Raw genomic sequence first — 11,719 nt, forward strand, 5'->3', positions numbered from 1 at the left:
GATGTTTAACATTGTTTGTATTTCATTTTCAACCTGCTTTTGAATAACACAACATAATTCATTTGAAATAAAAAAAATGACAGACTCGATATATACAGGGTGATTCTTTTATCAAACAACACTCATTATTTAAAAAAGTATTGACTTTTTTCAATTTTTTTTTTTTTCAAAATTGTAGATTTACACTCTTCTTGAATTGTTTATTATTTTTATATTTTTCACCCTTATATTTATTATATACACCACCATCAACTTTTGATTTTCAAATGGTAACCTATACTTCAAATTTCATAATTTAATAAAGCTATTTTTTTAATTAATTATTACGTTAAAATTTTGAATTTAGCGCTAGTAGTTTATGAGTTATAGGTATTTAAAGTTTAGATTGGCAGAGTGGAGTGGTACGGGGTTACCCCGCAAAATGTTTGTCCACTACTCCGCTTGTCTAAACTTTAAATACTTATAACTCATAAACTACTAGTCCTAAATTCGATTTTTATGTATCAAAATTTTTAGAAAAATATTCTGCTTTGGAATATGAAATTAAAAAACTATGTTGCCATTCAAAAAAGTAAAAAACTTAAAAAATGATAAGGATAAAAAATATTTAAAAATATAATTTTTTAATAAAAGCGTTGGTTTTTTAACAACTTGAAACTATGTAAAACAATATTTTGAAAAAAGTCAATACTTTTATAAATAATGAGTGTTGTTTGATAAACGAATCACCCTGTATATAATTTCACTTTTCCCAGTACGTTCTGCTCAATTAGTACGCGTTTTATACGTTTCCCAACCATGGATTCAATCAGTATATTTTTCTTCTACGCCCGAGGGAATATCTGTACTCGTATATTATAGTATATAATATTATTATTGTCCTCATCCAGGGCTCAATTAGTATGCGCTGACAAATTACTGTTCGACATATTATATATATAATAATAATAAACTTTTTATTTTAAATTAAAGAAAGTTTACAATTTTTGTAAATTATTGTGAATTATTTTTAAATCAACCAAAATCATTTATGGATAAATAGGCTAGTTTTTTTTTTTTTTTTTGTATGAAATACCTGATACAAATCTCATGTATTAGTAACTAGGTTTTAAGCGTTATCGATTTTGACTAACTGAATATATAATTGCATATTTGTATACCTAGTTAAATGTTAAATATTGCTAGCTTATAAATATTAAAACGTAGTTCCAATGAATGTAAGAACTTATAATGTGTAACTTAATAAGAACAACTTATGAAAAACCTTTTGCTTTTGTTGAAAATCGAAGCATTATTTCGACAATTTATCGTGTACATGCGAACACACACACACACACACATCATTATAAAATCAATAAATTCATCTCTCCGCTCAGAATCTAAAAATCTTTTAAAACTATATTTTGTGTTTTAAATATTTTTTTGAATTAAACGTTAGCTTTGTATCAATAAAAAAAAACAGTTTTTTCAACCTGGCCTTAGCTTCGACAGTTTGCATAATATTATAACATGCATTGTGCATATTTTCTATATATTATAAGTAAATTAAATTTATTTTATCTTTTTTAACTGCATTATCTATTAAAAGGTCAGTATTTATACTTAAATCGTACCAATTTTAATCGTTATTATGGTTGTCAAAAATGTAAATTTAATTATAAATTAATAAAATAATACACCCAATTTTACAAAAACAAAAAATGAACATAAGACCTGTTTTTTAGTTCATGTTACGTGGTTTGGGTAGGTACTCATGAAACTAATTACTCGACTTGGTTTTTACTTTGGGTATAAATTTATTTAGCTGATGCAAACATAACTTGAAATATTACAATTAATAATACAAAATAGCTTAGAGGGTCGAACGACGCACACTCGTTCGCGCGGTAATATGTCGACTGACTTAACAATAATTTTATAGATCCGGTGTCTCGGTCGAATCACCGATAACAGTACAACCGATAATAATAATAATATATAATGAGTAGTGACCGAACATGCCGCCCACCTTGGAACATTAAGTTTCAAATTTTACTTATAGTTATTATAAAAATACATTATTATACACATTAACATATACATTACTATACAATCAACAGATTATACATGAAATAAAACAAAATATAAAAAATACATATGTAATAGGCGTGGATACGCAAATATAAATCATGACATATGGTTACTATAAATATTAAATAATTCTACAAATTGTATACATTAAAGTTAATACCATGCGAAATATAATACTCGGTTATTAACCCATGACTTTAGAAAAAACAATTTTTTTTTTATTATTTTTTTTTTTTTACTGTTGATCGAGTGGTGAATTGCCCTCGAAGGGAAGGGGACATAAATAACGAACTGCCCGGGAAAATTCGCCTTTGCAAGTTCGCACCTTAGCCACCCGTACTTGCCCATCGGAACCGTGAATGACTTCTACTACCCTGCCCATGGACCATTGGAGCGGAGGCACATTGTCGTCGCGCATGAGCACGACCATACCAACTCCGAGTTTAGGTCCGCTGGAGCTCATCCATTTTGTCCTTTCCTGGAGTTGCGTTAGATAATCCCTCGTCCAACGGGCCCATAACTGTTGCGTGAACTGTACAACACGTCGCCATCTCGACAATCGATTGGTCGGGACATCTCTCTCATCACGATCGGGTAGCGAAGTTAATGCGTCACCAATAAGAAAGTGGCCGGGGGTGAGAACGGATAAATCGGAAGGATGTGAGGACAAAGGGGTTAAAGGTCGCGAATTTAAAATTGCCTCAACACGTATTAATATAGTGTTCAACTCTTCAAAAGTGAGTGAGGCATTGCCTAGTGTACGATATAAATGAGCTTTCAGCGACTTCACAGCCGCTTCCCAAAGGCCGCCGAAATGTGGTGACCTCGGTGGTATAAAGTGCCATTGAATACTTGATTTGGATAATGTGTCCTGAATACGCTCCTGATGTTCAGTAGATTGAAAAAGTGCTTGCAATTCTTGGAGTTGACGGTTGGCGCCCACGAAGTTCGTGGCATTATCGGAATAAATGTCCGTGCACAGTCCGCGTCTATCACAGAACCGCTGCAACGCATTGAGAAACGCTTGAGTGGTCAGGTCGCCTACTAATTCTACGTGCACCGCCTTAGTAATAAAACAAACAAATAAGCAAGCATATGCCTTATTCAATGGAGCATTCCGCCTTAAACTGGACCTGATCATAAATGGACCCGCAAAATCTACACCTGTCTTTTTGAATGCCCGTGTAGGCCGTACACGAGCCTCGGGAAGATCACCCATGATAGGCTGTACGACAACAGGTCTATATTTAAAACATTTTATGCAGCGATGTACAACACTACGCGCAATACTGCGTCCGTTAAGTGGCCAGTATTTTTGACGAACCGCGGATAATATAGCCTGTGGGCCGCCATGCATTAATCTGTCATGCTCGTGTATAAATATTAATTTGGTTAAAACATTTTTCGCAGGCAAAATTATCGGATGTTGCTGCGATTCATTTAGAGTAGATGCATTTCCTAGGCGACCGCCCACCCTGATCAAATCATTTTTATCTAAAAACGGACGCAGGCGTAACAATACACTTTTAGAGCTTACTTGGCCTGATTTACGTAAGTCCTTGATCTCACCAGCGAAATTACTAGCTTGCACTAACTTAATAATACTATTCGTAGCCTTGTCGATTTCATCGGCCTGAAGCGCACCAATTAATTTTTCTTTCTTCGACGCATTATTAATAAATCGTAGGCAAAATGCAGTAACGCGTATTAGTTTCGTTAGAGATGAGTATCTTTCTATGATCGACAAATCGTACCTGTCTGTAATTACGTGAGATACTGTTCGCGCTTCTAATATAACTTCGTCCTCTCTACTATAGATATTATTTTCTTTCGGCCAATCAGAAACATCTTTGTGCAACCACATAGGTCCCTTCCACCACAAATTTGATTCACCGATTTTTGTAGGACAACAGCCGCGAGAAACTATATCTGCCGGGTTATCCTTGGTGCTGACGTGGTGCCACTGCGAAATCGAAGTAGTTTCATGTATTTCGCCAATGCGGTGTGCAACAAATGTTTTCCATCTTGCCGATTCCGACGATATCCAAGATAAAACGACGGTAGAGTCAGACCAAAAATATTTGTGTTCAATTGGTATAGATAAACTCGTCGCGTACTTGGCTGCCAGCCGCACTAGTAGGACGGCAGCTAATAGCTCTAGACGTGGCAATGAAATTGTTTTTAATGGTGCGACACGTGATTTCGAACAAATTAAATTAGTTATGACCTCACCATTATAGTTTTTTACGCGGAGATATAGGCAAGCGCCATATGCTGTAAGTGATGCGTCCGCGAACCCATGTAATTGTATATCCGCAATGTCACCGTCACCTACGAGCGAACGCGTAATTTTTAACGTGTTTAAATGCGTTAAATTTGCACGGCACTTGCGCCACTCGCCTTCAATTTCTGTTGGTAACGTTGCATCCCAATCTACCCGCGTTTGCCATATTTTTTGCATTATGATTTTAAAACAAATTATTACAGGGCTTATTAAACCAAGTGGATCGAAAATTGCGGCGATCTCGGACAATATCACGCGTTTTGTTGGTCGCGCCTTGTTATTGTACATTAACACTTTGTATTGATATGCATCAATGTCTTTATTCCAATAAAGTCCCAAAATTTTTGTAACATTTTCCGTATACTGCAAATCTAAGTCATTGTTGGCACTTGGTACTGCTTCAACACCAATCAACAAGTCGGGATCGTTGCTTGACCATTTGCACAGCTCTAGACCAGCGCCCCTCAAAATCGTAATTAGGTCATCACGTAATCTTAATGCAGACTGTTTTGACATGGCTCCGCCGAGAAAATCGTCTACATAGAAATCACGACTTAGGGCCTGACAGGCTTCGGGAAACTTTGACGACTCTTCTTCGGATAATTTTTGTAAACATGCCGTTGCCAGGTATGAAGCGGTGACTATGCCATACGTAACAGTTTTTAGTCGATATATATTTAGTGGCTGGCTCGGGTCTTCACGCCACAAAATGCGCTGGAAATCACGTTGGCTTTCCGACACCCAAATCTGCCGGTACATTTTTTTTATATCAGCTGTGAATACGTATTTGTGTATACGAAATCGCGTCATTATAGAGACCAAATCCTCTTGTACGGTAGGTCCCTTTAGAAGCACATCATTTAGACTTACGTCAGTACTTGTTCTCGCCGACGCATCGAAAACCACGCGCAGTTTAGTACTGGTACTGCTTTCGTTGCGAACTGCATGGTGCGGTAGATAATAACCTTTATCATCTGGAATCGTGTTTTGCGTAATTTCCATGTGTCCAAGTTCAGAGTACTCTTTCATAAATTTGCTATATTCTTCCTTGAGCTTGGTATCGGTTTGAAATCGTCGTTCTAATGATAACATTCTGCGAAGGGCTACGTCATGCGATTTTCCTAATCTAGGAGCATTGTCACGAAAAGGTAGACTTACTGTAAAACGCCCGTCTTCACCACGCTTTACATTTAACTCGAAATGTTGTTTACACCTTTTTTCCTCTAATGTGTATACGTTGCAATTCTTTACCTCCTCTAAGCGCCAAAATTCGGCAATTTGATTTTCTATATTTGCGAATTCGGACATTACGCTCGTACATAATGAAAATGTTGAGTTTTCGGCTTGATTTGTTGGCGAAGGGATGGGTCCCGCGATGACCCAACCTAAACGAGTGCCCTGGAAAATTGGCCCCCGTGAAACTGTCTGAATTTGTTCTTTAGTTAGTAATTCAAAATATATTTCGGCGCCTAAAATGATATCTACTTTTTTAGGCACGTGGAAAGATGGATCCGCCAAGCTTATATCCACCGGGATCTTCAGTTCTGTCAGATTAACCGGCATCAACGGTAACTTGCTCGTTAAATTGGGAAGTGCAAAAAATTCCAAATTTAATGAATAGTCGTATATACGCGATTTAATAGTAGTTGTTACTTTGTACGTAGACGTATGCGATGCATCATTAATGCCGATTATCGAACACGATGACTTTATTCGTTTTAAATTTAAACGCCGGGTCAATGACTCGGTCATAAAATTGTGCTGCGATCCACTATCCAGTAACGCACGGCACAAAACCGGTTTATTTTGACTGTCGAATACGAGAATCTCGGCCGTTGATAACAATACCTGACCTACTTCACTATTTTGACGTGCATGAGCATTTACCGATGCGGGTGCGCTATTAATCATTGCCTCATTAGCGATATCATTTCTATCGTTCTCCGCAGGTGGAGTGGTGTTGGACGATTCGCCGCCGTTCCTCGCACCGCCTGTATGTATATTATTATTATTAGCGCGCGACAAATGCAACAAACCATTATGTGGACGCGCGCATTTCGGACAATTACGTGACTTACATTTGTCGGAGTGTGCGCGTAAGCATATGTTACATAATTTTAAGTCATTAATTCTTTTTATTCTCTCTAGTATTGTGAGTGCTAGAAATTTGGTACATTTATAAATTGAGTGCGAGCCATTGCAATTATAGCATCTGAAAGATGTGGTAGTTGTAAATGATGAAGACCTGTCGCCTGATTTCTTGAACTTTGGAATGTCCGTTAGTACCTGTGTATTCATGTTTTTATTTGATTCTATCGCCTCCAAAATTCGAAAACGTGATTTTAAAAAATCTATTAGTATTGGCACTCCGCAATCTTCCATCTTGGTCGCTTCGCTTTCCCATGCTCGTCTCGTGTTTGCGTCCAGTTTTGACGTTATTAAATGAGATAACAATGCGCCCCAACTGTCTGGAGTTTGTCCTAAAGACTCAAGCGCTTTTAAATGACCAGATACCGTGTCAATTAGCGTACGCAAATGTACTGCCGACTCTTTTTTCAGTGGCTCTAGATCAAATAACGCTTTCACGCGTACCTGGATCAACACCCTTTTGTTGTCGTACCTTGTGATTAAACTTGTCCATGCTACTTGATAATTTTCCGCCGTAGTTTGCAGACAATGTATAACCTTTTCCGCATCTCCACTGAGACACGATCGTAAATAAAAAAATTTTTGAATGTCGCTCATCGATTTATTATCGTGTATTAACGCCGTATATATATCGTAGAATGCGGCCCACTCTGTATACACTCCTGTAAACCTTGGTATCTCGATAGCAGCTAACTTGATTGCCGACTGTACGGGCTGTAGGCTTACATGACCATTTGCTTCGTCGTTGCTGGATTCGTTCGAAGTCCGATTAGGTGACGGATTTGAATTAACGCCTGGCGACGCGGCTCTAATTATTTTATTGCATTTAGCTACGTTATCATAATACAACTCCTCGAACTCGCTACGGTATTTCTCGCTCTCATTAGTTGTCTCGGTTTCTTCTTCAATTTACAATTGAACTTGTTGAAATTCATGCCATGTTTCTATGGTCTTTTCCAATCTTACCGTAATTTGATCGATATCTGGACTACCTTTATTATCGCGGATGTAATTTGTTATACGAGTTAATTGGCCTTTTAGCTGGCCCCGGCGTGTGATAAGGTTCGCCAGCTCACTCATTGTATTATCTATATTGTAGTGTGTAGCTATTCTATGCACTGTCTAATTCTACCACGTACTTTCCACTGGCTATACTTATATACGCTAATATATAATTTCAACCGCGACTCGAGAGTGTCAGAATATTAGGAATAGGTAAACGGGAAAAGGAAATAAACCCCGAAACACTAACTTATAGACTATGTGCTATTAACAGCTCGCTTACCTTGCCTTGGATGACCTTGACGAAGTTCTTCCTTGACGAAGCTCTTCCTTGATGAAGCTCTTCCTTGATGAAGCTCTTCCTTGATGAAGCTCTTCTTAATACTTCTCTATAATGAAGTATTGTGCACGCACTTTGGATTTCGCGTTTAAAATCACTGGACGATCGATTTACGCGATGAGCACTAGACGCTCTTATTAATTGAACTGCGATATTATGTAATATTATTTTGCATCAACTAAATAATCCCGGCCGAAGGACCATGTTTTTTAGTTCATGTTACGTGGTTTGGGTAGGTACTCATGAAACTAATTACTCGACTTGGTTTTTACTTTGGGTATAAATTTATTTAGCTGATGCAAACATAACTTGAAATATTACAATTAATAATACAAAATAGCTTAGAGGGTCGAACGACGCACACTCGTTCGCGCGGTAATATGTCGACTGACTTAACAATAATTTTATAGATCCGGTGTCTCGGTCGAATCACCGATAACAGTACAACCGATAATAATAATAATATATAATGAGTAGTGACCGAACAAGACCTTTTATTAAATTTGTAATTTAATAAATATTTGTTTCATTGGCCAATAAAGATAAAGCTGACTTAATACAACATTATATTTTTTCTTCGATTAAACATACGAAAAATATTCACTAAATTAGTGATCCAAAATTAGTCAACACATTTTTCGTTTTTTGTAACACAAATTACGAACTATTCGTTGTCTCCATCTTATTCCTATAAGTTAGGATATGTGTTATATGTGTTATATGTGTTATAACACATAAATTATGTAAAAAAAATAATTATAAGTTATAAGTGCATAAAAATCAGCGCTCTACACATAATATACCGAAATACAAGACTGGGAAAGTTATTAATGGTGTAGGTACTTACATGAAGAATAATTTTAATATTTATACATTTTTAACTAAAAATTAATTCGAAATTAACTGTTGTTTTTTCAACATTTGAATTTTAAATGCTTATAAAAATCCGTTTTTTACGAACGAGAAATTTTTTCTTTTATTGATATTTTTAGAAAAAAACTAAAATTAATCAAATATAATCTAAGCGAAGAAGGTATAACCAATAAATAGGTTACCAAATAATTTTAACAAATTTTTGATTAATTTATTTTTGTTTTCCCTGATTATTTAGTAGGTACTGAGAATTTCCAATTTTGACCTTCCATTAATACGAACTAGATCAAATTTGTTTCCAAAAATCGTCTTCGAAGTTTAAAACCCACAAACATTTCTTCTACTAAAAACGATGGAGTTGCAACAGTGTAAACATTTTCAAATACCACACCTGAACGTCTGAACAAAACATAAATACAACTGTCATTGATTTTTAAGCTCCACCTTCTCATTAAAAAAATGAGCGACGGAATACGTCGCTGAATATAGGTAGTCACCTATATATAGCTATTCGACAGAATGCGTGTTGTCGACGTGCATGACCTACGATCAAATAGAAACATAGCGTCAGGTCGTGTATATAATAATAATTAATACTAATAATATTACATATCACCACGATTAATACGTTGCTCAATAAATACCTATATAATACCATATTATTTTATCATTTACTATGTCGTCGCTCATCAGCATCAGGTGGTAGCTACTATACACTGGTACGAGGATATTGTAAAACGGCTACGGAGATCATCAGCTGCAACTTGCTGTAAATCATAAAATATATTAATATTATATGATATATATATTATATCGGAATTTAAATTCAGTCTATAACTGGTTTTATGGAGGAAATATATAATATCCACATATATACCTTATATACATATAGGTACTAATTTATGGACGGAGCATATGGAGTTAGTTTCCGCGGTGAACATGGAAAACTTAGATCAAGTTGTCCCTCACTTATGCAGTTCTGCGCATGCCCATAGAACACACCAGATTGTGCACATTACGAACACAGCATAAATACGCAATTTAGTAATATTATCTTATTGTAATTAGTGTTTGAAAATTTAATTAAATTTAAAACTGTGAAACATTTCATGAAATATTTTAGTATTATAATAAGTTTTATTTTTACGTATAATTGTCTTAACTTACAAATTTTATAAAATTAGAGGGAAAGCAATCACAAACTGCTAACTAAAAACCGTAGCTAGAAAAAATCACAATTCGAGAAATTAACAAAATATATAATTTGTTATGAACAGTAATAGAATAGGTACCTATAATATATCTAAAATATGCTTTATTATGCAAAATATATATTATTTTCCTATACGAATTCTGCGATGGATAAATCATCCAAATTGTTTATCCCGCGAAGTTACATAAACCCAGTCAAAATAATATGTAAAAACCTAAAGATCTGCTCTCTATAGCAAACAGGTAGGTATACCTACTAATATCATTGATTTTAGAATATTCAAAAATCAATGCTAATATTAACAGTGGTGTACCTACGCTAGACCGCAGGGTAGGATTCTAAGGTTCTGGGTTCTGACCCCCCCCCTCCATAAATGTCTTCCTTTTACAAAAAAAAGTTATTTACCGCCATTTCAATACACACTATACACAGAAAACAGAATCGATCGATTGTCGGTAATTTTTAATAGATAATATAAAATAAATTGTTAATATATTATTAATTATAATTTGTTATAAATATTAACTGAGTATATAAAAACTGTTTAGCAAAAAAATATGTAGATTATTTACTCATGCTAAGTCCTAACTGAATTAAAATTCTGGGTGATTGGAAAAAAAGTGCCGTTAAAAAAGTCGGACACTATAGGAAAAAAGTAGCTGAAAAAAAGTTAAGCGAACAATTTTCCGAAATAGGTATTTATTCTTGCACAGTTGTGCTTTGTATTTTGGTGTGTAATTAATAAAATGATTGAACCTACATTTTTTATCTACCATAATAACTAGGTATTGTAATCCATGTAAAAACAAAGTATTGAGGACAATATATTTACCAAAATACTTGTTCTTAAACTGCAGTTCTACAGTTGATTTAAGTGCTAGGTACTTGATTTAATAGTAAGCAATTAACTATACATTTTATATGGTTTTTTTATGTAATTCTAATGCATTTTTCATAGCAATTATAACACGTTTATACTCAAAGTTTATAGTGTATCGAGTGCGGATCCAAGAGGGGGGCCAAGCGGCCATGCCCTACCTCCCCGTAGACTCTAATGAATTTTCTATATCTATTTTATTTATATTACTTATCTAATTATTATACTGATAAATATTAATCAAAACGACGAAATTATTTTGTAGTATTTTAATTTTTTTTATATAAAATGTTTTTGTACCTAAGTTTTAATATTTTTTCCATAAAATATTTTATATTTCATGTAAAATGAATTTAACCTAAGAATTATTCATATTTTATTTTATTTATTTTACCGTACCGATAAACTGGGATTTAAATAATAATACTTACCTATTAGCTTACATAGTATGTGCAATGTTTTTATCAGACTTGGACTGAAATTTTATTTAAGACGCTCTCCCCCCCCCCCACGTAAATATGTTCTAGATCCGCGCCTGTATAGTGGAGATTATATTATTTTTGCATATCTAATATTTAGTAATTTTGTGATTTTAAGCGCATATTTCTTGATTTTACAATTTAATATCACAATCATAGCATCATTACAACTGTTATATAGATAAATAGTATTTTATTTTAGATTAAGTTAATTAATTGATTTTTTTTCAGCGATTTTTAAATATTCCTGCGTACGCTAGTGCCTACTCTACCTGCTAAATAATAATACAATATGATATAATATGATATTCGTATATAACATAATATTATATTATTACCAGGCACATCTTTCCCATTGGGCACTTTGGGCACATGCCCGGGGCCCCACGATCAATGGGGCTCCTGCCAAATCACTAACCAATAATCGATATTT

At 34.7% G+C, this 11,719-nt stretch overlaps 1 protein-coding gene across 1 annotated transcript; it reads right to left on the bottom strand.

Annotated features, from left to right (window-relative positions):
* Positions 1 to 2,305: 2,305 nt before the first annotated feature.
* Positions 2,306 to 8,525, bottom strand: LOC107172786 (uncharacterized). The gene is made up of 4 exons (XM_089225173.1): positions 8,510 to 8,525; positions 7,788 to 7,990; positions 7,416 to 7,624; positions 2,306 to 7,310 (listed from the first exon to the last, which is right to left on the bottom strand). The coding sequence occupies exons 1-4, from the start codon at positions 8,523 to 8,525 to the stop codon at positions 2,306 to 2,308; spliced, it is 5,433 nt and encodes a 1,810-aa protein (XP_089081299.1).
* Between the last annotated feature and the right edge of the window lie 3,194 nt (positions 8,526 to 11,719).

This window comes from Diuraphis noxia, unplaced genomic scaffold (genome assembly GCF_037042655.1).
Source record: "Diuraphis noxia isolate RWA-SAM2 unplaced genomic scaffold, SU_Dnox_SAM2 contig0001, whole genome shotgun sequence".
NCBI classification, from domain to species: domain Eukaryota; kingdom Metazoa; phylum Arthropoda; class Insecta; order Hemiptera; family Aphididae; genus Diuraphis; species Diuraphis noxia.